This window comes from Salmo trutta, chromosome 2 (genome assembly GCF_901001165.1).
Source record: "Salmo trutta chromosome 2, fSalTru1.1, whole genome shotgun sequence".
In the NCBI taxonomy this organism is placed as follows: domain Eukaryota; kingdom Metazoa; phylum Chordata; class Actinopteri; order Salmoniformes; family Salmonidae; genus Salmo; species Salmo trutta.
This window is the reverse complement of record NC_042958.1, coordinates 33,438,158-33,465,735: the sequence shown is the minus strand read 5'-3', so window position 1 is coordinate 33,465,735 and position 27,578 is coordinate 33,438,158. Positions and strand designations below refer to the sequence as shown.

Below are 27,578 nucleotides of genomic sequence, written 5' to 3'. Positions count from 1 at the left end.
AAGCATCTTGGCTTTTTGATCTGAATGCAGTCTTTAGTCTGCTGTTCTATAAATGTTTTAAAGCTAATTTCCGGCAATTCTACATATTTTCACATAGCTCAGGCCTATGACCAGGGCGGAATAAAAATAAATAATAATCACAGGTCGGATGAATTCATGATTAAAATTGATTATGCATTCAAAATTCAACATCTTAGTCTGATTATTTGAGATTATTTGGTCATGGAATTTAGAGTATGCTAACTGGGGGACATTTAATTACATAGATTTTTGGTTAGAAAATTATAATATTAACAGTTGGTGGCAGTGGCTAAGCATAGGATGGATTGCAGTATCTCCTTGTCCATAAGAAACAAATATTTCAATATGTGATTAATTTGGGTGAACTATCCCTTTAAAATGGGACCATAGAAAATCCTGCCTTGGAGGTAGTTCTCCAAAAGGGTTGGCCACCCTCAAATAGCATAATTAAAACAACAAAATTGGTAAGATGTGAAATAATAAAACTATGGGGAATAACAGTAGTGTTCTTGCCGAGATAAGCACACTAATTAGTCTACATATTAGCCCATTGTAGGGGATGGAAATTGTTCCAATGATTTACATAAGCTATTGTGAGAGACCAAATAAATTAAAACAGATAATAAAATCGCCTGAAGGCAAGATGACATCGCCTAAATCTGCCGCTACACCCAACTCAAATTATCTTTCAATGTATTAGAACCAGAACCACTAGAACCAGTTACACATTTGGGTTCACAATCTGTTTGGGCAAAACAAGGTTCATAATACAGTTGTATCAGGTCACTCCACCAAACTTCCTGCTGAATGCTGCCTTTTCATTGTTACAGCCTAATGAACCTAGCGTTAAAATTGCCAATGACTAACGAGGTGAATAACGTAGCCTATAGATCTGGGGCTGCAATTGGTGGATTCAATCACTAGTAGTAGACTACATTATCACATTCTGTCAAAAGGAAGCATTCTGTGATAGGGACAGGAGTGACAGTAAATTCATTTGTTGACAATCATGTGTAGAGAATAGCGCTACAAGTTTCAGTTTTAACAATCGAGTTCATGAACTCTGTTCAACGGAGAATGAACGTGCCTGTCCAGTCTGTCATGGCTGCCTGCTCCACTCTAATCTTGAGGGGAGTTTCTTTTCAAACGCGCATCCAATCTCCTTGGGTCCGGATCCTTACTGAACCAATCACAAGCTTCAATCTGCTACGGTTCACAGTGCGGTGGCAGGAAAATGATGGATCTCCCGAGTGAAGCTGACGTGGTTACAATGCTCATGATATAGAATTGCAGGCGCATATGCTCCGATTTCAAAATGATTTGGAGGCACAGTTGAAAAGTCAAAACACTGAACGGAGTGGATTAATTAGAAAATAAAAGCAGTACTTTTTTCAATGTGTGAGAAATAAAAGGTGTGTTGTGTGAAGAGGGTCAAATGTGTGTGTCTCAATGCGTGAGAGTTGGCAGCACTGGGTGAAAAGCCTTGAGATGAGATGGCGCCGATAGATAGGGCAGCGGTGCTTCTAGCGCCAAAGCAACTTTGGTGTATTTAGTTTATTCATGTGTTATATCTTACATTAATAGCCCAGAATTTGTTTTGTGTTATTACATACAAACGGAAATAACTTTTGGATATCAGAGCAGCGGTAACTCACCAGCATTACCACCAGGAATATGACTTTCCCGAATTGGTCCTTTGTTCGAACCTCCCAGGGCAATATATCTGATTCCAGAGGCTGATCCAAAACACCGCCGGCAAAGAAGAAGTATTTGGAATGAACTCCTAGTCCGACTCAGGAGGCGCGCACACCTCCCACCGCTTCCGAGTATATTACTCGCTAATGTTCAGTCTCTGTATAATAAAGTAGACGAGCTCAGGGCGAGGATCTCCTTCCAGAGCGATATCAGGGATTGTAACATACTCTGTTTCAAGGAAACATAGCTCTCTCGGGACATACTGTCTGAGTCCGTTCAGCCAGTTGGGATCTCAGTTCATCGCGCAGACAGAAAAGGAAGGGCGGGGGTGTATGTTTCATGATTAACTACTCATGGTGTGATTGTGATAACATACAGAAACTCAATTCCTTTTGTTCACCCGACCTAGAACACCTCAATCAAATACCGACAATATTACCTCCCAAGATAATGCTCTTCGGTTATAGTCACAGCCGTGTATATTCCCCCTCAAGCCGATACCGCGACGGCCCTCAAAGAACTACACTGGACTCCATGCCAACTGGAAACCACTTATCCTGAGGCCGCATTTATTGTAGCCGGGAATTTTAACAAAACTAATCTGAGGATAACGCTACCGAAGTTCTACCAACACACTGTTTGTTGCACTCGCTCTGAGAAAACATTGATCACTGCTACTCAACTTTTCGCAATGCCTACAAGGCCTTCCTGCGCCCTTCCTTCGGCAAATCTGATCACGACTCCATTTTGCTCCTCCCTTACTATAGGCAGAAACTCAAACAAGAAGTACTTGTGCTATGGACTATTCAATGCTGGTCTGACCAATCGGAATCCCATGCTTCAAGATTGTTTTGATCATGTGGACTGGGATATGTTCCAGGTAGCCACAGAACAATATCAACGAATACATGGATACGGTGACTGAGTTTATCAGGAAATGTATTGGAGATGTTGTACCCACTGTGACTATTAAAACCTGCCCAAACCAGAAACCATGGATAGATGGCAGCATTCGCGCAAAACTGAAAGCGCGAACCACCACATTTAACCATGGCAAGGTGTAGTTATTCCCTCAGTAAGGCAATCAAACAGGCAAAACATCAGTACAGAGACAAAGTGGACTCGCAATTCAACAACTCAGACACGAGATGTATGTGGCAGGGTCTACAGACAATCATGGACTACAAAGGTAAAACCAGCCACGTCGCAGACACCCGACGTCTTGCTTCCGGATAAGCTAAACACCTTTTTCAGCCGCTTTGAGGATAACACAGTGCCACCAACACGGCCACTCCCAAGGACTGTGGGCTCTCCTTCTCCGTGGCCAACGTGAGTAAGACATTGAAGCGTGTTAACCCTCGCAAGTGTAATGATTTACGCTGAGAGTCGGGAAGCAAGTTTAGGGAGTGAATAGATTTAATAAATAAATGAACAAAACAAGAAACACAAACAGCGCACCGACATGAAACAGGAACAATGACGACTGGGGAAGAAACCAAAGGGAGTGACAAATAAAGGGCAGGTAATCAAGGAGATGATGGAGTCCAGGTGAGTGTCATTATGCGCATAACGCTGGTGACAGGTGTGCGGCCTACTGAGCAGCATGGTTACCTAGAGGACGGAGGGAGCACACGTAACAGCAAGGCTGCCGGCCCAGACAGCATTCCTATCCGCATCCTCAGAGCATGTGCAGACCAGCTGGCTGGACTGTTTACGGACATATTCAATATCTCCCTATCCCAGTCTGCTGTCCCCACATGCTTCAAGATGGCCACCAAAGGTAACTGAACTAAATGACTATCGCCCCGTAGCATTCACTTCTGTCATCATGAAGTGCTTTGAGAGTCAAGGAACATATCACCTCTACCTTACCTGACACCCTAGACCCACTTTTGCTTACCGCCCCAATAGATCCACAGACGACGCAATCGCCACCACTCTGCACACTGCCCTATCCTATCTGGACAAGAGGAATACCTATGTAAGAATGCTGTTCATTGACTACAGCTCAGCATTCAACACCATAGTACTCTCCAAGCTCCTTATTAAGCTCGGTGCCCTGGGTCTGAACCCCGCCCTGTGCAACTGGGTCCTGGACTTCCTGACGGGCCGCCCCCAGGTGGTGAAGGTAGGAAACACCACCACTTTGCTGATCCTCAACACAGGGGCTCCACAAGGGTGAGTGCTCAGCCCCCTCCTGTACTCCCTGTTCACCCATGACTGCGTGGCCACGCGTGCTTCCAACTCAATCATCAAGTTTTCAGATGACAACATTAGTAGGCCTGATTACCAACAACGACGAGACAGCCTACAGGGAGGAGGTGAGGGCCCTGGGAGAGTGGTGCCAGAAAAATAACCTCTCACTCAACGTCAACAAAACAAAGGAGCTGATCGTGGACTTCAGGAAACAGTAGAGAGAGCACCCCCCATCCACACTGACGGGACCGCAGTGGAGAAGGTGGAAAGCTTCAAGTTCCTCGGCGTACACATAACTGACAACCTGAAATATTCCACCAACACAGTGTGGTGAAGGCGGCGAAAAAGGGCCTCTTCAACCTCAGGAGAGGCTGAAGAAATTTTGCTTGGCACCTAAAACCCTCCCAAACATTTACAGATGCACAATTGAGAGCATCCTGTCAGGCTGTATCACTGCCTGGTAAGGCAACGGCACAGCCCGCAACCGCAGGGCACTCCATAGCGTGGTGCGGTCTGCCCAACGCATCACCGGGGTCAAACGACCTGCCCTCCAAGACACCTACAGCACCTGATGTCACAGGAAGGTCAAAAAGATCATCAAGGTCAACAACCACCCGAGCCACTGCCTGTTCACCCCGCTATCATCCAGAAGGCGAGGTCAGTACAGGTGCACCAAAGCTGAGATTGAAAAACAGCTTCTATCTCAAGGCCATCGGACTGTTAAATAGCCATCACTACCACATTAGAGGCTGCAGCCCTATATACATAGACTTGAAATCACTGGCCACTTTAATAATGGAACGCTAGTCACTTTAATAATGTTTACATAGTTTGCATTACTCATCTCATATGTATATACTGTATTCTATTCTACTGTACATTAGTCTATGCCGCTCCGACATTGCTCGTCCAAATATTTTTAGATTCTTAATTCCATTCCTTTAATTTAGATGTGTGTATTGTTGTGAACTTGTTAGACATTACTTGTTAGATATTACTGCACTGTTGGAGCTTGAAACACAAGCATTTCACTACACCCGCAATAACATCTACTAAACTTGTGTATGTGACCAATACAATTTCATTTGAGTTGATTACCTGGCTTTAAAGGGATAGTTTACCCAAATTACAAAATGACATATTGGGTTTGCTTACAATATATAAGGTATGACTGCAATAGATGCTTTGGTTTAATTTCCCTGGCACTGTTTCCACATGCTAAAGTTTTAGCATTTGTGGAACAAATCCGATTCAAGTCATGGCACCGATATTAGCATTATTATTCCCTACAGAAATGGTTTGTCGAGATCGGTGTGGAAGAACTTGACTGGCCTGCACAGACCCCTGACCTCAACCCCATCGAACACCTTTGGGATGAATTGAACCGCCGATTGTGAGCCAGGCCTAAACGCCCAACATCAGTGCCCAACCTTACTAATGCTAGTGGCTGAATGGAAGCAAGTCCCCGCAGCAATGTTCCAACATATAATGGAAAACCTTCCCAGAATAGAGGTGGTTGTTATAGGAGCAAAGGGGTGACCAACTCCATAATAAATGCCAGTTTTACCAATATCTTATAGTCAAAGGTATAAAAAGCAGTACTCAAATCTAAAAGACTGTACAGGTGGAGGATTTCAAACGCACAGAGTGCGCTTTCATCAATTGTTGAAAACAATATTCTCTGATTGTCCTCGTTGTCTGTAGTAATCTATGATAAGGCTTTATTATTGTATATAGCAATGCATTCTTTAAGAATGTCGGTAACTCAATGAACCAGTAATAATGTAATTTCAGCTTTGTTTGACATGAGTATATGAATATAAAAATGTTACCTAATGCTTTCAAGAGTTCCTCTCGGACCGCTGAGGTAAACTTCCGGACTAGGCAGAGAGTAGTTACCACGGCAAACAGCAAGTTGTACGATAGGACGATATAGAAGTTTCCCAGCCAATTGAATCTCCCGAAGTCTCCGAGAAGATCAAACCTGGTGATACCTGTGAAGAGTGTGAAGATGTTAAATAGAAGAACAGCAGATTCAATATTTTTGCTATTTGAGTGGATTATAACACAAAACAATGAATATAACTATATCATGATCATTTAGAAATACTGGACCATAGTTTATTATGTTTTTAATTTTACTTCAAGCACTGATCATTTCACAACACTGACACCAGCTCTAACCCCTGGTTGAATTATCTGTCTAAGTCACAGGAGTTTGGTGGCAACTTAATTGGGCAGGACGGTCTCATAGGAATGGCTGGAACGGAATCGATGCAACGATAACAAACTCAAACACATGGTTTCCTTGGGTTTGATACCATTCCATTTACTCCATTCCAGCCATTATTATGAGCCGTCCTCCCCTCAGCAGCCCCTGTGTTCTAAGTAATGTAGGCCTATCAATATTCTCTGATTCCCACTGAGGCAGTGCCCAGCAGCATTACATGATCTGATACTGTGGACTGAAAACCAAGAGCAATTGATACAAACATGGGGCACAAAAATGTTACACAAAACCTGGAGAGAAAAAGTGAGCTTGGATTATTTCCCAATGACAGGCACTAACTATAAATGTTCCTTTTTCCAAACACCTTTGGCAAGACAAGAGTTGTGTTTATAATCACAAACCCTTCCCTTTCCACTACTGCTTCAGCGAATTAACTATTTAAGAATGTCTGTTCTGTTGGCAGTTGAGGCACTTTGAAAAGTGTCTCTTCAATAGCCTGACTCTTTCAACAGGCAAGAAAGGCCAAATTGAAAGAAGCGCTTATACCCAAAAACCATTTGATGTACACTGTATATTAAGATACTCAGGCATTGCCGGATCCAGGATGGACCAAAATAAAACCAAAATAGCCGAACCCTTTATATAAATGATTTAGCGGCCAATGCCACTCTTCCTGAGATAAAGTCATCTTCATTGTCTGACATTTGGCGGATTACTAATATTCCTTTCATAGGAAAGTGTTTTGTTAGTGGGACTGTATAGACAATTTGTTAGCGTGCAAAAATCGAGTGGGACAAAAAAATACAGAAATGAGCCACACCCCAGGCAACATGGGTATCAATGGGACCACAGTCACCTGCACATACACCTGAGTCAACTGTTCTGAAGTACAGTAAACAAGCAGAATCTTGTTGCTTTCCGATGTTGCCGAGACCGCTTGTACAACTCATGGCAGGCGGGCCTGACCCCCCTGCGAGAGGGAATCCTCAGTTTCAGGCCAGTCAGAGCCATTCATTCCATGTCTTGTCTCAGTGTATGCTTAGTATGAATCATACACATTGTAAACAAAACAATGTCTGAACTTCATCAGAACTTCACAAAAAAAAGCTACTTCAATATGGCCCCGTAGCCACCTCACCCTGTCCTCTATTTAGCTACGCACATATCTGCAGTTAGGTTACTGAGGAGGAACGAATGTAGAGACGTGCTGCAAACAGTTTCAACGCATTGGGAGGTTGTCTCCACTGCTCCATCCATCCATCTCTCTAGCATTGACAGAGACGGAACAGAGTTGCTAATCCCTCGTTTTTCTAGTGGGGCCAGGGCCTTTTACAGCCACGCTGGGACTCCGCCAGACTTGAGCGGGTTTTCCAATTTCAAACCATCTGTCATGGCAGATCACACGCTGCATGCAGAGGCGTCAACACCCTATTGTTTTCCTATTTATTTATCATGGGCTGCTGCTTCTTCTAGAACCTTCCAGAATGTTCCACCAGCCCTGGCCAGTACAATAACATCTTGGTCCCAAATGGCACCTTATTCCCTATATAGTGCACTACTTTTGACTAGAGCCCTGTCCAGAAGAAGCGCACTACGCAAGGGAATAGGGTGCCATTTGGGACGCACCCTCAGACTCATCTCAGTAGTCGAGGGTTTTGCTGCCGTCAAAAGAAATGTACTCAAAAAAGTGACAGGATCGGGAGGATAACCTACCCTGAGGTGGATTATAACACTTCAGTTGTAAATAGTCTTCACTCTTATAGTCCGAAGCAGTGGAACTCATTCATTCCTGTGCTTTCAATGTTCTTTACCCGTGTGAACTAAATAACAGTGCATGCAGCCAACCTTTCAAATGAAAACCACGACAAGCCTACCCAATATCAATACATGAACCAACCAGTCGCTTCAGCGGTCTTGATCAAATTTCGCAATTCATAAACTGGCATAGCTCACGGTGTGAGGTAATGTTCTTGGATTTTTTCCCCCCTTCGGTAATGCCTGCGAAACTGCTGCGTGGCAATCAATTTGGTGTCTGGATAGATGCATCTACAGCCTCTAAGCAGTTGGCAAGCATCAAGGGCCTTTAAACAAGTTGCTTGTAAAAGAGAGGCAGAGAGGTTAGAGAGATGGCAGTCAATACACCTTGCCACACCGGTCAAGCCTAATTCATTTCTATTGCAAAACATTTTGATCTTGGTTTGGTATTTGGAGCTGTTGAAGTAAAGTTTTTGGGGGCCTTTGGAATGGCGCCGTTAGCAGAAGGGGAAACTATGCTTACGTCCCAAGGGCCCATAGGGCTCTGGTCAAAAGAAGTGCACTTTGTAGGGAATACGGTGCCATTTGGGATGCTACCTATATAGTGTGTGTCTAGAGATGACGTAACCTCTCATAGAAGAACCTGTCTTCCTCTGATCACCCAATTCACTTCAGCCCGTTTTTCTCATCACCATTTGCAAAATGTATCATTATGTATTACTATGTGTATGTGGGCCAAGTGATATCCAACATGTCTCACAATCCATTCCAAGTAAGATGGAAGCCGTTGTGGGTGATTACATTTGCTGATTCATTCTGATCATTCATCCACTAATTTGCGAGAATGGTGGCCTACGTATTCATTCGACTTCAGATAAGGAACGATAAATGACTATCTAGAATTGCATCTATGTAAAAAAGGCTAATTTTCTGAGATGGTTTATACTCTGGTATGTTGTATCTCAAATGGCACCCTATACAGAGCACTACATTTGAGCAGAGCCCAGCCACAGTGTATTATCCCAGGAACAGCAGCCAGGCTGACTGTAGTGACCAAGTCCTCTCTGCTGCAGTATCTTACTGTGTTTATTGGGGACACTGCAGACGAAATTTACACAAACATACAGGGGAGAAAAATAACTTCTCGGTGGGAGCGATGGGGGTGGGGTCCCCCAAATGTCCCCCTATTCCCTTATGGTTGAAAGTAGTGCACTATGTAGGGAATACGGTGCCATTTGGGACGCATCCTATATCGCTCTGATGCCAACAAACACACACACTTAGATAACTGGTCCACCTGTAAAGCCTCTTTTGCCGCCCCCCCCCCCCCCCCCCCAATAAAGTGTGTTCATTGGACTTTTACCCTTGTCTGCACCCTAACTAACCCTGATGTTGAGAAACGAGCACTCCCATTTCAGTAGCATTACAGGTCCCATGGCCCTCCTTCAAGAGAAGCTTAAATAAAACATGGCGGACAGGACTACTGTACAAGCAGCGGTTAGCATTAGCCCCAGGTTCTCCTACAGCCCCTCAACTCTCTGCAGTTTATTTCTCTCAGACATGCGTTCAAATACTTGAACAATCCTTTCAAATATTTCGAGCATTTGCTTTCTATTGGTTTATTAAGCCAGGCAAGCACAAACAGGGACATAAAGTATTTTACATTATTTTTCAATCAGTTGAAACCCATGTAATCTGACTTATTTTGCTACATCAATCATGCTCTCTGGTTTACACACACACCTTTGACATGTTAATATCTTCACAAAATAGCAGAATGGTAACACTAAAAGGGTTTACCTCTCCCATAACATTGACACACACATTACACAAGCATACACACTCCCTCTCCCCACGTCTTTCTCCAGAGGGCTTTGGCTGGGGGGGGGGGGGGGGGGGGGGCATTCATTTATTCCTTTTCATCTATTCAGTGTCACAGAGCAGAACCTGTTGGTACTTTGTAAAGCTCCCTATGACTCACTGTAAGCCAGCACACACACACACACACACACACACACACACACACACACACACACACACACACACACACACACACACACGATGGTGCTATTTGAACAGCTGTGTCTGCTCCCTGTGTGTTTATTAGTGCCATTGTGATGCCGCTGCTATCATGTCATTTTCTCCCACTCTTGCTCCATTCTCTTCTCAAATCGCTATGGCAAACTATGAAGAAATTTAACTTGTTAACCTTAACGATCTGATGGGGGGGGGGTGTTCACCTCACCCTCACCTCCCTCCAATTAGTTTCTCACAAGAGCAATCCCGAAACATCAGTGCTCACCTATTCGTTCCATTCACTACGTGTTCAATGCATGGGTTGAATAGATTGTGAAATTCATAGATGTCAAAATCAAAGCTAGCGTCCGAAATGGCACCATATTCCCTGTGTAGTGCACTACTTTTGACCAGGGCTCATAGGGAATAGAGTGCCATTTGGGACAGAAAATTATAAGATGGATAAAAGCTAGGAGAGACTCACCAAGTGTTCTGGACATGACTGGCAGGGCTGAACTCAGCACCAGGATGGACACACAGCAACCAATGATCTACATGGAGGGAGTCGCAGAGCGTTAGAGTCAGCAGGTATAGAACCTTAACTGATGAAAACCATTAACATATAGATATGCCATGATGAAAACATTGAGTGTGAGAACTGAGGGCGTGATTACCTTAACAAGACACTGTGTACACACACACACACACAGAGGTGTGCACGCGCACACACCTCTTCACAGTAAATGGATTCCACACACATTGTGCAATTAGTAGTTCTGAAGATGCTCATTACCAGATTCTGCTCTTTTGTGGCTTTCGAGTCCTTTCACTGAGTCGCCATGGCTCGTTAACAAGCCTCACCGCTCCCCCCGCTCATTACTAAGTGAATGGCTGCCCCCGTGAGCCAAACAGAGCACACAACCAGCCCCCCACAACCAACCACCCCCCCACCCCTCACTGATGTACAAGAAAAGAAGCGCTTGCACTGCGTCCATGTTTACGCAACTCACAAACAAATATTGGGTGGGAGATCAACTGAACCATTCAGACGGAGGACTGAGTCGGGGGGCTGAAGAGGATGAAACACAAGGTCTCAATATATCATCACTGTTGTGTGTGTGCATTTACCGTTGTCATGGTCGTGTCGTCTTTCCTGGGAGTGAGGCCTTCAAACACTCGCAAGCTGTAGAAGCCGACAACTGAGGACACCATCAAGTAGCTGTTGCGGAATCAAGGACAAGAAATCCAACATTTGTTGACATTTTAAGTGGCCAGTTGGCACCTTTTCACCAAGGAATAATGTGACGAAACACAACAGAATGTCCAGGAAGATGTCCGGCTAAGCAAGGTCTTTAGTAAGTAAACACCACTGGCCCTTGGAATGTCACTCGTATCACCATGGAGCAAGGGCCATATGTATCAAATGTCTCAGAGTAGGACGGCTGAAATAGGATCAGTGTTGCATTGTTTTTATCCCAATGAAACAGAGGACTTGATCCTAGATCGGTACTCCTACTCAGACACTTCATATGGCCCCAGAGCAGAGGGATCATTGAAAGGATACAACATGAGGATGATGTCGACGACAGCCTGGACCAGTCCGAACGTGGACAGCGAGGTGTTCCCAAGCCCCCGATCCTGGAATGACAGATGAAGAGGGGGTTGTGTTGTTGTTGTTGTCTTGTTAAGGAAGGGGGCAGTCGCACTCCTCTTGATTTATTGTGGATAGAGACCAGGACAGGAAAGGAGACAAGGAGAGGAAATATAGGAGGAGAGTGTGCTGAAATAGCAGTGGGCTGCAGTGGTATGTGTTCCAGAGGCAGAGTCCACAGAGTCCACAGAGACCACAGATCAACATTCAAAAAGAGGATCTCTCATTTGTCATCAGAAGAACACCAAAATAGTTTTTAACAGTGCAAATAAATCCTGAATATAATGATTTTATATATATGACAAAAGTTAAAAAGTTAAGTACTTAGCTAGGTTTTGTAATCTGTAAGTAAGTGATTACAGAAGGAAAAGTTAAAGCATTTACATTACAGTTTAGTCATTTAGCAGAGGCTGTTATCCAGAGTGACTTACAGGAGCAGTTAGGGTTAAGTGCCTTGCTCAAGGGCACATGAACAGATTTTCACCTAATCGGCCCTGGGATTCGAACCAGCAACCTTTCCGTTACTTGCCCAAAGCTCTTAACCACTAGCCTACCTAAAACTCGGCACAAGTCGAAGTTTCCCCTTCAACACAGACTCCAGTAATGGATGGAAAGAGATGAAAGAGAGATAAGACTCCCTTATCAAATCACTGTCCATCACACTATATGTAAACAGGTGTTGAAACAAGCAGCAAGGCACAGAAGTGCTTACGGTAAAAAGTGGAGAACGTGAATGCATGCCAATAACAAATAAAATAAAAAATAATTTAAAAAAACGCTTCGGCAAACACGCCAGATGTTTTCTGCCCTGCCCAATTGAAGTTCGTGCGGGAAAAAGAGATATCTATATATTACGCCAATAGTCTCGGCATCTGTGTTTTGTTTGAGTGAATAACATTTGCTTTTGTAAGACTTGGCACCCTAGCTGTTTACATGAACTACTTTTCACTTCAATCCAAAAGAGGATCAGTGACCTGCTTGCTCTGTGTTCGAGCGACTCGCAGCAGAGGAAGACGTCGGCCGCATCCCAAACGGCACCCTGTATTCCCTATACAGTGCACTACTTTTGAGCCAGGCCCCATTGGCCCTGTTCAAAAGTGGCGCGCTAGAAAAGGGAACAGGATGCCATTTGTGACGCATACTCTCTGTTGAAGAGATCCATGCGATGGCACAGCAGGAGCAGGGACACGTTGTTCAGAGGGTTGCACTTCTGTCAAGTTAAAAACGGCACCGGCGTCAATATCTAGGAGCTGGCTCCAGCTGCATTAATACTGACAAAAACACACTTGTACAGGTCACTTTGCACAAACTCTCTAAAACACACACACACACACACACACACACGGCAAAGAAAAATAAAATAAAAAGGAAAGTGTAGTTTCACACCTTTTTCTGCAACGGTCTCTGTAGAGCCCTCTCTCTCAGCAAATTGGCACACAGCATCTAATGTCATTTATTAATAGTGGAGTGGGAGGGGTTGTGTAATGCATGTGTCAATGTTATGGGAAAGGTCAACTCTTCAGTGTTACGTTTCTGCCATCTTGGGAAGATATTAACATGTTAAAGTGGCAGGTGGGTGGGCGTGTGGCAGCTTACTCATTAAGCCACCTTTCAATCTAGTCTCCTTTTCATTCCAGTGGCGTGCTGCTAGGGTTGGTGTTGCTCGCAGCCTGGCTCATTCAGACACACCGTGGTGTGTTTGTTGCTTCTGGGATTAGTGGGGAGCAACACCTGTGTGCAGGTGAGGTCGTGTGCAGAGTGCAGAGCACCGCACCCAGCCGGGCCCTTCAGGTGCGTCCCGTCCTCCTCCGTCATGCTTTGATGTACCTCACATAGTTTCAGTGACGGATAATAACAGAAAGAAAAGAAAAATAATACTCATCGTGGATTTTTTTCCCCCTCTATCATTTCTTTGTTTTGCAAAGCCACAGATTGAGAAGGAACTGAATGTCATCAGTCAAAGGTTCAGAGGATCCCCTAGGTACGGATCTAGGATCAGCTTCCCATCCCCCAATCCTAACCTTAACCATTAGCGGGGGGGAAATGCAAAACTGACACAAGATCAGCACCTACAGGGGATGAGCTGGCAATAACACGGTTATAAGTCCTCTTAACACCCGTTCGTCAAGCTGTAAAAAGCCCTGTCCTCTGACTGGTGCACCTCCTCTCCTGTCTGGCTGTAAGTCTGAGAGAGAGAGACGGAGGAGGCTGGAGCAGCAGTAGCCCTGTAGTACGGAGTATGCTGAGTGCCATGCAGTGTTGTGTAGGAGGGAGGGAGGGATAAACAAACATCTACAGTTCCTCTCCATTGCTCTGTTCTGCTCCCAGCCCTATCTGGACTGGGCCTCATTTGACTTTCCCACAGTCTGGAGCCCATTGGCCCTCTCCCTCGCTTTCCCTTCTCTCTCCCTTTCTTGCCTACCTGGCCCAGTCATCCATCCCTCCCTCCCTCCCTCTTCCCCTCCTCTCCCCCTCTCTCTTGCTACTCTCTCAGAGAGTGCATAGTAGCTGAGAGGGCATTGCGATGCACCAGCCATCCCTGTTAAGTTGGTTAGATGGGTATGATATCCGTAATGATTGACTGTTAGGACACCCGAATGCTCCCCCCACCCCCCCCCCCCGGTCGCCTTAGCGATGTGAGATCAGAGGCGTGGCATCCTTCCAGCTCATCAAACGCGTAAACCATTTAGGTGTGCTGTGGCTGTCAGTTGGAGGAGGGAGGCAGGAATCAAGCTGCATGACAAGCATAATTTGGGGGATTTTCTGCAACGCGTCATGCCAAAGAAAATATCTCCTCAATAAAATAATTGGAATGTCGAGAAGGAGGGCGGACGGTCGCCCGTAAGACGAGCTGAGAAATTAGGCAGAAAGAAGATACCTTTTGTTGCCTTAGTCAGACGAAAGGAAAACACACAAGAGACTAGCGCACGCGCGCACACACACTTCGGTTGTAGCAGATGAAACGAGATAAAGAAAGTACATTGCATGCAAGAGTATTAGGTTCTCCAGTCAGACTCATAACAGGAGTTCACCTGGTCTGCCTGGTCCACACAGAGCAACTGACTGAAACACACACCACACACACACACACACACACACACACACACACACACACACACACACACACACACAGAGGGTAAAGCAGCTTATTTCACCTGCCGTGGACATCACACATTTCATCTGCATGCCGCTGTGAAATGACTTTCAATGAGCAGCAGCACGACAAAAAAGGCATCCAGGCCAGCTCTGCTATGATAAACATCTGGCCCAGAGCTTTCTTTCCTTTCTTCCCAACATGCACCTGAGCATATCCGGAATTTGATTTATGTCCCCGACGACTGCCAAGCACCTTCGCAGCGGTCTAGTTCAGTAGCTGCCTTGCTCCGGATTTACCTGTGTGTGCGTGCGTGCGTTAGGGCTTGTATAAAAAAAAAAAGGCCTCCGATGTGAATCTGTTCATAAGGGGAACAGGAAGTAAGTCTCTCTCGCCATTATAGCCTACCTCTGATCCCTTTGGCATGGCAGTCTCATCCACCAGCAGATAGAGGATATTCAGCGCCACCAGCAGGACTGAGATGGTCTAGAGAGGAGGAGAAGAGTTGAGAAACAGAGGGATTTAGCTAAAAAGATTAAGTCAAGACAAAACTAATCATCGGTTTGCTTGTCTGTACTCTGCAAAATCTGTATTCTGAAAGTAGTTCCACACTGCTGCTGTGCAACAGGAGCATGTTAGAGGCAGACTACTCTACACGGGGGATTCAATCGAAAGCCCAGCTGCTTCAGCGGTGTGACTATTTAGCCAAGCCTTTTCTCTAACACGGCCGGACAAACGATAGGGTGCCATAGGGCTCTGGTCAAACGGAGTGCACTACATAGGGAATAGGGTGCCATTTGAGATTGCAAACTAAGTTGACCAGGGAAAACTCCCCAGCAGCCACCAAGGCTTTATGATTCATATGCCATTGGGAAACAGGGGGTGGTTGGTGGGGGGGTGGGCTTTAGTGGGAGTGACTGGCTGCAGTACTATCAACCTGAATACTCACCGTCCCTGTGAGTAGTATTAACATCACAATGGGGTAGAGCAGGTTCTTTTCCCATGCAGAGGCTTTCTTCCTCCTCTCTAGGGGAGGGAAGAAGGGAAGGTAGGAGAGAGAGAGGGGGTGGGGGGGACAGAGGGAGAAAGAGAGGATGAGAAAGAGGATGAGAAAGAAAGACAAAGAAAGAGGTCTGAGTTGGGAAACCACCACATTCATTGAGTTCGGGGTCTAACCATTTAGGCAAAAAGACCAATGCCTCAAATCAATCAAGAGCGAATCACTTACGATATTAAAGACTGTTTTCCTAAACTGTTTCATTAATATATCAAAGGTGAGTAGTGAAACCTCATGGCTTCAGGGTTAGTACAGAGTTAGTACAACTTGGTTTGGTAAAACATATCGTGAGTGTGGGCACCAACATTATCTGCTCTCTCATCAGAGCCCAGGGGGGCAGAAGGTAATATGGCTTTTGCAACTGACCATAAATCAGTCTTCCTCTTTAATTAGTCTATCTTTGCTATATAGAAACAATAACGGAGTACAGATGAAACAGAAAGGTGAGATTAAAATGAACAACTTGATTTGTAGGTCTACCTGTTAAAGGATGACAGACAGTGGCGCTACCGTTCTGCCTTCTTGTTCTGACATAAATAGATGGTTGCAGAGATCAGGTCTCTATCGTTTAATCGTTCTACACATTGAGAATCTGCCTTATAATAGTAATATGTCAGCATTGGTAGCTGCTGAAGACTGACGGAAGAGTACACAACAGCATGGGCCAAGGACAGTAAAGGACATGTGATGTAATGTCCTTTCTGAAACCCCTTTATAACACTGTGGTCCAGTGTCCTTACGACTAGCTTGACTTGACTTGCCCTCCATCCTTCTCTCTCACCCCCCCTCCATCTCTCTCCCTCCCCTTGTGCCAGGCTGGGCGGCCTGTGACGTTTGCCAAGGCGCACTCTATATGCACCCTCCTGCTAAATTAATGACATCACTAAAAGGCTGGGCACAATATAAAAGTTTGCATCTTGTCCAATATCCTAAGTGCCTTTGTGGCCTCATCTCCCCCTCCCAACCCCCAAAAGCCTTGGCGCGCACCCATTGTACCTCATTTATAATATCCTAAAAAGGATGGAAAATAATAATTATCGGGCAGAAATGCTTTGGGACGTGTCCAAATTAAGAAATGAGACCGAGAGGGAAAAGAAAGGCTCGCTGGCTCTCAGCAATATCAGAAAAGCCTACCTCTTTGCATACGTTTCAATGGGAAATTCAAAGTCCCGAAAGACAGCATCTGTCCATACATATTATAATTTGAGAAAGCATAATGCGGCACCAACAACTCACCCAGTTTATTCCTCTGATCTCGGACGATGTCCAATTCTTTGTTGAGTCGATGAGCACTTCCTTGGGAATGAGAGTGAGATATCGACTCTGCGGACGAGAGGAAAGAAAACATCAAATAAGGGTCTCAGGAATGGCATTTTATCAAGCTTTTAACTTATCTTTACACTTCACTCGCGCACCATGTAGTCATTGTGATTCGACTGCCAAATATCTGCCAAATAACTGAAAAGGTATATTTGTTAATTCTGTCAAAACAGGGAGGCTAGACAGACAGTTCGATTAGCTACACATGATTAATGTTCAACAATAATTCATAGTCATGGCAAGAGGTCTCCCTTTAACAGTTAAATAAAGCATTTTCAGTCCCTGCTCACGTAAGTGCAGTTCTTTATCCAGAAAGGTTGCACTAAAGCCTCTAATAAAAAGCATGACTACTTCATCTCTGTATTTTCTACCCTCAACCTTTATGGCATTTCTCCTATTTTATTAAGAAATCCCATCTGAACGGGTAATCCTTCTTTGTACATAACAATGTGGTCTCTCAAACAAGTAAAAATAATCTCCTGTGTCAATGCTGTCTAGCGAGCGAACGGGTACATGCTCCAACTGGTCCCGGGGCTAGGGAGAAGACAGCGAGGGATTCTCCAGGAAAACCACAAGGGCAGCTCATTTAAGGCTAATTGATCTGTTTTACTCTGTTTTCCTTCCAGCCTTGACGTACAGGTTGGAGCCCTCAAAGCCAAGTGGAAGAGTATCCATTTGCATCCCCTGGGGTGATTGGCAGATCAAGACCAATTAGTTCAGTGTTACACTGTTACTAGCGTGCAATAAAAAGATGATCTTTCATCTTTGTTACAGGGGTGAAGAACCAATCACTTTGATCAAATATTTCCCCCTCCCAACTACTATGACACACCCTGTCTGGATGGGCTTTGGGATACAACGAGAAAGAAAAAAAAAGGATAGAGTAGGTGGAAGGGGAAAAAAAACAGAGTGGATCCTGTCTGTGCCCTGCCTAATACCTGTCCCAGGAACGCAGTTGGGGAAACTTTGAACCCTCAAACCAAATGCAGTCACAATACAACAGGAAATGTCACGAACAGTTCAACAGGACGTGATTTGAGAATTGAGTCGGACCCAACATCGAGTCCTGAGGGGCACCGTGACTGTTCAGCCACAAGACATCTCATCTATCTGGAGAACGTATGCAAAACAAAGTCCTCAGCCATCACCTTATCACAGTAATCCTATTATTACACCGACTCTAAATCAATTTCAAGCCAGGTCGCAGTTGTAAATGAGAACTTGTTCTCATCTGGCCTACCTGGTAAAATAAAGGTGAAATAAATAAAAATATTTTAAAAAAAGCTCCAACTAGCCATGACTATTATTAGGAACATCAAATTATCTGACCACCCAAGAACAAAATCCTTACATGATAGAAACCCAATGCAGGCGATAAAGGAAAAGTGCATAATAGCATTTTAAGACGTGACATCCTTCAAGCATAAGCAAGATATATTAAGGTACTGGCAGCAGAGGAGACAGCAGTCCACAAAAAAGTTCCAGAGTTCCTGCACGTACCGACGCTGCTACTGCTGCCGAAAATAATGAAACTTCTCCTCTCCAACCTTCATCATAGTTTAGCGATTACGTCACCTAGCATTATGCTAAGCAGCATGCGGAGGCGACGGACGGAGGCATTGGCAAGGTCATCGTGCCGCATAGCATCTGGACCAGAGCACGCTGCTGCTGCCGCGAAACACACAGAGGGAACCAGAGGGGCTAGCGAGCCTCAACTAAGACAGCAGCTTAGCTCATGTCTGAACTGCATCCCAAATGGCACCCTATTCCCTATATAGTGCACTTCTTTCATCCAGAGCCCTATGGGGTACTTTTGGACACAACCCTGGACTGGAGATGGAATACCGGACTAGCTGTGGTGCCAGGCCTTCACATTAGCATAGGGCCATTGTTACGTTGCCCGCTCACCTAATTAGCTACTGCGTCTGAAGATGTGGCATAAGGTCAAAAATCGAAACCATCCTTGTCACTCACTATAGAACGCCGTAAACTACATAGACCTAGGCATTGACACTTTTCAGAAAAGGCCAGAAGTATAGGGGGAAAAAAGCATCAAAAGAGGGATAATTGGATATCTTAATCCATTATCAAGACATTTTGTGACATTGGACAATATCATATGTACCCTAACTTCGCATAATCCATTTCCTAAAATGACCAAAACACTTAATTTATCTCAACGCACCAAACTGCAGTAACTTAACAAAAGAACACGTCCCAATAATATTTCCCTTCTCCTGAAGTGTGCATTTGTTCGCTCCTTCCCACAAATCTAAAATTATTGGATTGGTGGAGGCAGGGGCTAAAGGTTTCAGCTATATTTCTTATACCAGTCATTTCCTTTCAGTCAAGGGATGTGAACAAGTGCATACTTTGGGAGGAAGGAGAGATAACTGGGACATAGCTTGACTCTCTCAATAAAATAGGCTACAGCATAGCAAACAAACAGGGACACCTGGTGGAGGGGGCTCAGGACACATCATTTTGTCAGGCCAATGTAAAACTATGCATAATGTCAATTCTCCTGACACGAATTACATATGCAGATAAATTATGCAACACTGTGCATTTCAAAAGGACAAGCTTGCTCCCCATCACTGGCTAGGGTAGCCAGGTAGGTAGATCTGATATTGTAATGAGCGTGTCACTGCGCGTCTCCTTGCGGTTCATATGGTCCTATCAAACCTCTCGCAGAGTACACACACACACACACACACACACACACACACACACACACACACACAGCCACTCAGCCGGAATAACCCACCGCTCCTGCTCATCTAAAGCAAACAACCAAATCCTAAATGCTATTTGGGATGTAATTGCACAGAGAAGAGATGCAAACTCAAAACCCTGAAGAGTAAATATACATCAATCCAATCCATTGATCGGTCTCAATAATCCAAAACAGCAAACATAAACAAAGTGTAATGAGACAAGTCTAATTTACGGCCGGGCAGGCGAGGGACGCAGAGGACACAAGCCAAGCGAGGAGGACATTGGGCGCTTGTGGAGTGTGTCCTGTGAACTATCCCTGAACCTCTTCCTCCTTCTCGAAAAGATCAGAGGGAACCTCACCCTCCACTCATACCCTTCGAGTTGCACCCAAGTGTGTGTGTGTGTGTGGTGAACAAAAAAACATTCCTGGGATTCCCGATAAGGCGACACGGATCTCGCTACTTAGTGTCTGAGCGAGAGCTCTTCTCCCAGCTGCTTAGCTCTCGCTCTCTCCACGACGGGAGAGTGGTGGAGTTAGGCCGCGCCGCCCTGGTGGACTGGAGAAGTCGTGGAGTGAGGTGATTGTGTTCAACTCACGGCGACATCAAACCCTCGTCCCGGTGATAAGGAACAGATTACACTTATTTTATCAGGTGTTCAAAGCACCAGCATTTGGCATAAGCCCTAGGGAACCAAACAGCTAAATAGCAGGCCTATTGAGAGGAGCACCGGCGTAGCGTTTGAAAACAGCGCTATCAGCACAAGCAATCTTCCGTACCTCCCTGGTTTGTAAAGACACTCATCCTCTTTATTTACTTGCATCTGTACACTTTGTTGCGTGCTTCACTTGATATTAAAGTTTGTTTGGCGGGCGCCCCAAATACTTCCTGCTTTGTGGGATTTTTCAACACTAAAAGAAGGAATTTGGGAACAGTGGCGGTAGGTAGATAAAAGGCAACACAGATTGACAAATAGTGTATTTTGCAAGTGAAACATTTTAGCGGCCCTCTTGACAGCAAATAACATTTATTTTTAGTTCATTTTTAGTTTTAGTTCATTACCACTGGGAGTAGAGAAGATTTTGCAGTTGTAAAGCAATAATGCTGCACATCTACACTTTTTTACATGGGGTGGAGAGAAAAATGTGCAATTTTACAGCTTATTTCCTGCAGTTCTACACATTTGGTGGAGAGAAATGTTTGCAGTTTCTAGCATGATATGAGTGAGCGTGACTAACGAAATCAATGATAACTCTGTCGGTAATGTAAGTTTAGATAGCTGGCTGCTAGACTAACTTACCAATCTAAAAATGTTTAGCTGACATGGGCTAATTGAGTGAATGTCAGTGACTGACATAACAAGAGAAAAACGGCTGATGCACAACCAAATTTCGAAATGATACCTTGTGTATTCTACTATTCTAACATTCAACAGTAAGTTGAGATCCCGACTGAGTGCCAATTTTTTATTTATTTTTGTAATCATTTTTTGGGGTCTTTGGAAATTGATCCACGGGCCTACAAAAAAGGAGGGCCGCCAGTTGCCCATCCCTGGCCTAGTTAGTTGTAGTCTATGAACATGTTTCACCAACATCTACTACACCACCATCAGAAATAAATACATTCTGCGTCCCAAATGGCACCCTTTTCCCTACACAGTGCACTGTTTTTGACCAGAGCCCTATGTGCCATTTGAGACACAGCTATTCTCCAAGACCATTTCAATTCCCTCCTAATGAGGGGCCTGTTATTACTAGTCTGGGGCCAAAGATCAAATGAGGAAATCGCCTGGCCAGTAGTGCCAGTGGAAGGCAGTGTGCCGTGTTCTTAAATTGACTCTAAAACTCTCCACCAATGTAATTTACGGTCTCTGACAATGGCAGCTGCAGCTTGTCCTTTAGAAAAAGTGAAAGAGAGAGCGAGGGAAAGAAAGCGAGCGAGCGAGGGAAAGAAAGAGAAAAAGAGAGCGAGAGAGAGAAAAAGAGGGGGAAAGAGAGAGGACAGGGAAATAGAGAGTTGTTGGGGGAAGAGGGAGAGAGGGCATGAGAGAAAAAGAGGGGTGGAGCAGGAAGGCTGATTTGTCAATGCTAATTGATTCCAGTGCAGGAGCGCTCCATCATGACCCAATGGCGAATGTGCATAAAGACGACAGGGCATCAGTTTTAGCACTATCCACTGAGTTTTTAAAACTATAGCGTGCGATATGGTTCAATGTGCCAATAAATGCCAAATTGACAGCGTCTTGAAGTTAAGCTTTGCTAATGACCATACAAAAAAAGAGTAATGGAGAGTGTATGTACAATACAATGTACAATATGGCGAACTGAGCAAAAACTAGGAATTTGTGGTAAGAGCATGGGGGCCGCCATCTTTATGCACCTCTGCTATTGTGCAGTCATCTCCCTGTAATGTGCCAACACATTTCCTGGTCTGTGTCCGAAATAGCACTCTATTCCCTATAGCCGATAGTGCATTACCATAGGGCTTTGGTTAGGGCTGAAAGGTTGCTGGATCAAATCTCCGAGCTAACAAGGCAAAAATCTGTCGTTCTGCCCCTGAACAGGGCAGTTAACCCACTGTTCCCCAGTAGGTCGTCATGGTAAATAACAATTTGTTCTTACCTGACTTGCCTAGTTAAATAAAGGTAAAATAAAAATGTTAACCTGTTGGGGCTAGGGGGCAGTATTTGCACGGCCGGATAAAAAAATGTACCCGAATTAAACTGGTTACTACTCTTGCCCAGAAACGAGAATATGCATATAATTAGTCGATTTGGATAGAAAACACTAAAGTTTCTAAAACTGTTTGAATGGTGTCTGTGAGTATAACAGTTATGGCAGGCCAAAACCTGAGAAGATTCCATACAGGAAGTGACCTGTCTGACAATTTGTTATCCTTCTGTTGCATCTCTATCGAAAATACAGCATCTCTGCTGTAACGTGACATTTTCTAAGGCTTCCATTGGCTCTCAGAAGGCGCCAGAAAGTGGAATGAGGTGTCTGCAGTCTCTGGGCGAAGTACAGCAGCTCTGTTTGTTACTGGTCAGGCTGGGGACAGTGACACTGGAGATGCGCGTTAATGAGAATTCTCAATTTTTTTCTTTCAGCCTTTGAATGAATACAACGTCACCCGGTTGGAATATTATCGCTATTTTACGAGAAAAATAGCATAAAAATGTATTTTAAACAGCGTTTGACATGCTTCGAAGTACGGTAATGGAATATTTTGAAATTCTTTGTCACGAAATGCGCTCGCGCATCACCGTTTGGATAGTTACCTGAACGCATGAACAAAACGGCGGTATTTGGATATAACTATGGATTATTTGGAACCAAAACAACATTTGTTGTTGAAGTAGAAGTCCTGGGAGTGCATTCTGACGAAGAACAGCAAAGGTAATCCAATTTTTCTTATAGTAAATCTGAGTTTGGTGAGGGCCAAACTTGGGTGTCAAATTAGCTAGCCATGATGGCCGGGCTATGTACTCAGAATATTGCAAAATGTGCTTTCGCCGAAAAGCTATTTTAAAATCTGACACCGCGATTGCATAAAGGAGTTCTGTATCTATAATTCTTAAAATAATTGTTATGTATTTTGTAAACGTTAATTGTGAGTAATTTAGTAAATTCACCGGAAGTTTGCGGTGGGTATGCTAGCTCTGAACATCACATGCTAATGTAAAAAGCTGGTTTTTGATATAAATATGAACCTGATTGAACAAAACATGCATGTATTGTATAACATAATGTCCTAGGAGTGTCATCTGATGAAGATCAAAGGTTAGTGCTGCATTTAGATGTGGTTTTGGTTTTTGTGACATATATGCTTGCTTTGAAAATGGCTGTGTGATTATTTTTGGCAGGGTACTCTCCTGACATAATCTAACGTTTTGCTTTCGCTGTAAAGCCTTTTTTTTTAAATCGGACAATGTGGTTAGATTAACGAGAGTCTTATCTTTAAAATGGTGTAAAATAGTCATATGTTTGAGAAATTGAAGTTATAGCATTTATGAGGTATTTGTATTTCGCGCCACGCGATTCCACTGGCTGTTGACTAGGTGGGACGCTTAAGTATCTGCTTTACATACTTTCAGTATGGTTTTAGTCATTTAAGGTTACACTGAAAGCATTTTTCCAACCCGGAAAATTAATTGTAAAAATATTCTGGGTGTGCAGCGGTGGTACGCATTCTAAATGCATATAGGGGAAACACTGAACTTCTATTCATTCCATTTCTATGGCAGCACATGTAGTCAGGAGCTGAGAAGAGAAAATGTGTCTCTTAATTAAAAATGTGTGTCGTTTTCGCTATTCGAACGGTTATCACAGTGAACGTTGTCATTTGGCTGCCTCACAGCCCTAGCTCTGGTCAAAGGTAGTGTACTAAATAGGGTGCAATTTTAGGTGTGGATCTACTGACAACGTACCATTCAATCTCCTCTGAAGGGCTTCCTCTTGCAAAGTAACGCAGTATATCTGCTCATCCAGGTCCTCCAGGATCTGAGGGGACAAAATGGGTTGTGGGGCCGAAGAGTAACAGATGGGTGGATGAGTTGGTGACATGTTTGTAGTCCTCGTGTCCAAAAGTTGCACATGTTAATAGCAAAAATGACAGAGGAAAGCTAGAAGTCCATGTCGGTCAAACATATAAAGTCACAAAAATATTTACTGTACACATAAATACATGTAGCCATATGTTCCCAAAAATCTGAAGTAGCCAGCGTAATGAAAAAAAGAAGCCAGGTAGTGGAGGGGCATGCCCCCCCAAAAACATTTGTGCACTTTAAAATTAAATGTGGCATCTGCTGTACTGCAATTTGTTAAAGTCAATTAGGTAGCCAGTCATATGAGGGTTAGTATGCCAGCTATTTGGCTGGCATCTGGCGCTTATAAAACAACAAGGAAGGCGTTTGAGGTAGAGAATGGAATGGAAGTTAGTACTCACGGTTGGTTTGACTAGTAACTGGCCCATGACTGTGAACATTCTGGACAGGCCCACAGGAGTACACACTGGGGATGAAGAAGTTACAAGTGGTGAGACACAACTAAAACATTACTACAGAAATGACCTTCTAGTCCAAGCCATATGTGATCCCCCCACACACTTTTTCATAAAAGCATGAAACTTGGTACACTTGTACAGTTTAGGCCCCTATCAAAAGTGTTACTGAACTTGCCGCACATCAATCATCAATTGAGATAATATTCAATGTGCACATATTTCATTGATTATGCTCCTATTGATTCAACAACAATACTCACTCAGGAGGAGCAGTCCCCCCATCAGTGATATACAGGAGTAGAGGTATGGTAAGTAGAACTCCCAGAGATCTGAAGTAAAAGGAATTAAATGTTAGTCAAAGCTGAACAAATACAGTAAGTCTCAAAAGTTCGGACACACCTACCCATTCAAGGGTTTTTCTTTATTTTTACTATTTTCTACATTGTAGAATAGTGAAGACGTCAACAGTATGAAATAACACATACGGAATCATGTATTAACCAAAAAAAAGTGTTAAACAAATCAAAATATATTTTAGATTCTTCAAAGTAGCCACCGTTTGCCGTGATGACAGCTTTGCACGCTCTTGGCATTCTCTCAACCACCTTCACCTGGAATGCTTTTCGAACAGTCTTGAAGGAGTGCCACATATGCTGAGCACTTGTTGGCTGCTTTTCCTTCACTTTGCGGTCCAACTCATACCAAACCATCTCATTTGGGTTGAGGTTGGGTGAAAGTTCTTGTCATTTTCCAGATTGACTGACCTTCATGTCTTAAAGTAATGATGGACTGTCATTTTTCTTTGCTTATTTGAGCTGTTCTTGTCATTTTACAAAATAGGGCTATCTTCTGTATATCACCCCTACCTTGTCACAACACAACTGATTGGCTTCAACATTAAGAAGGAAAGAAATTCCACAAATTAACTTTTAGCAAGGCACACCTGTTAATTGAAATGTATTCCAGGTGACTACCTTATGAAGCTGGTTAAGAGAAAGCCAAGAGTGTACAAAGCTGTCATCAAGGCAAAGGCTGGCTACTTTGAAGAATCTCAAATATAAAATATATTTTGATTTGTTTAACACTTTTGGTTACTACATAATTCAATGTGTTATTTCATAGTTTTGATGTCTTCACTATTATTCTACAATGTAGAAAATTGTAAAAATAAAGAAAAACCCTTGAATAATTAGCTGTGTCCAAACTTTTGATGGGTACAGTACATCAAACCACGCAGCTAGAAACAGAGGTTGTGTCCCAAATGGCACCCTATTTCCTATATAGTCCACTACTTTTGACCAAGGCCCATAGAGCTCTGGTCAAATGTAGTGCACTAAATAGGAAATAGCGTGCCATTTGTGACACACAAATCCCCATAGCCTTACCATAGAGTGACTCCATACTGGCTGCGTCATTGTCGATGAGCGCGGACGCCACCCAGACTATTCCTAGGATGAGCAGTCCGAGGAGGAAGAGCATCACAAAGGTCTCTAGAACCCGTGACTTAATGCCCTGCGAGAAAACACACACAGATGGAGGAGAGAGAGAAGTGATGAACAAAAACAGCCATGTTACTGTTTTTATTCATACAAAGCTGTGATTTATGCCAAGTTCTCCTAAGGCTATTCACACTGCCTAGGAATTGAGTGAGGCAAGGAAGGGTCAGCAAAACAAGCTCATTCTAAAAAATGACCAATCAGTTGAATCACTTGGGCCCAGTTCCAAATGGCCAGAGCCCATGACCAGAGTCCTATGTTAAACAAGTAGGTAGCCTTGCACGAGCCAGAAAGGCTCGTCCTGCCCTATAGGCCAATCTCCTGTTTCTGTAGCGTTCGACAGATTGGTACCCCAATCCTTAACCTTAATACTGAGTGCCAAGCAGAGAAGCGTTGGGTCCCATTTTTAGTCTGTGGTATGACTTGACTGGGGGTCAAACCCCCAACCCTGCAATCTCAGGGCGGACACTACCCACAAGGCCACTGAGCTGGTATGGGCCCTGGTCAAAAGCGGTGCACTATTGAATAGGGTGCCATTTGGGATGCACTCTTGGTTCATAGAGTGAAACCGTGCAGACACTGCAGTCTCCCCACAACCAGTGTTGCTGCAGCCTCACTACGTTACTTCAAATATCAATGTAGCTACTACAGTGCCTTCTCTATAAAATCACCCAAACGAATGCTGCACTCTAATTTAAAACGCCATTGCTTTACATTCAGGTAATGTCCCAAATGGCACCATATTCCCTATGTATTGCGCTACTTTTGACCAGGGCTCATAAGGGCCTGATCAAAAGTAGTGCACCATTTAGGGAATAGGGTGCTGTTTGGGACGCATCCCCAGTTCCATATTACAGCCTCACGCATACTTAACTGATCCCAGAGAAGACCATGTTAAAGCACCTTCTACAACAGTATATTAAAAGGGGCCTATCCAGACTCAGAGCCGGGTCCGGTTAAATAAAAAAACAAGTTGAAGTGAAGCCTCGCTCCTGTGTGTAGATTAAGAGCAGGCCTCCCATTACATCTGGGGACGATTAGGGGGCTCTTAACGCGCCCACGGCCCTGCGGCCCAGCGCAGACAGGAGTTGTGGTAATTTGGGTTTTCCGGGTCACAGACTGCTGAGTGGTTAATAAAGTCTTCTCTACCTGTTCACACAAGAGTCCATTTACCCCCCGCGCCGCCAGTGGAGGCGGACAGGCTCTACACGAACGCGAAACAGCGGCTGCCTTCCAAATGGCACCATATTCCTTATCTAGTGCACTACTTTTGACCAGGGCCTATAGGGGTCTGGTCAAAAGCAGCGTACTTTAAAGGGGATAAGGTGC

The 27,578-nt window shown here is 44.1% G+C and overlaps 1 protein-coding gene across 2 annotated transcripts in view; it reads right to left on the bottom strand.

Annotated features, from left to right (window-relative positions):
• Window positions 1–27,578, bottom strand: part of LOC115154252 (limb region 1 protein homolog) — a 65,393-nt gene that overhangs the window by 8,620 nt on the left and 29,195 nt on the right. The window contains exons 6-16 of one of the 2 annotated variants that reach the window (XM_029700285.1): window positions 26,139–26,265; window positions 25,014–25,082; window positions 24,697–24,761; window positions 24,179–24,251; window positions 16,952–17,038; window positions 15,608–15,684; window positions 15,067–15,144; window positions 11,478–11,551; window positions 11,042–11,132; window positions 10,398–10,464; window positions 5,745–5,906 (exon numbers count right to left, since the gene is read on the bottom strand). In XM_029700285.1, the coding sequence (XP_029556145.1) occupies window positions 5,745–5,906; window positions 10,398–10,464; window positions 11,042–11,132; window positions 11,478–11,551; window positions 15,067–15,144; window positions 15,608–15,684; window positions 16,952–17,038; window positions 24,179–24,251; window positions 24,697–24,761; window positions 25,014–25,082; window positions 26,139–26,265 (970 nt within the window). The remainder of the gene's footprint in view (window positions 1–5,744; window positions 5,907–10,397; window positions 10,465–11,041; window positions 11,133–11,477; window positions 11,552–15,066; window positions 15,145–15,607; window positions 15,685–16,951; window positions 17,039–24,178; window positions 24,252–24,696; window positions 24,762–25,013; window positions 25,083–26,138; window positions 26,266–27,578) is intronic. The other variant, XM_029700294.1, reaches the window with a different exon arrangement.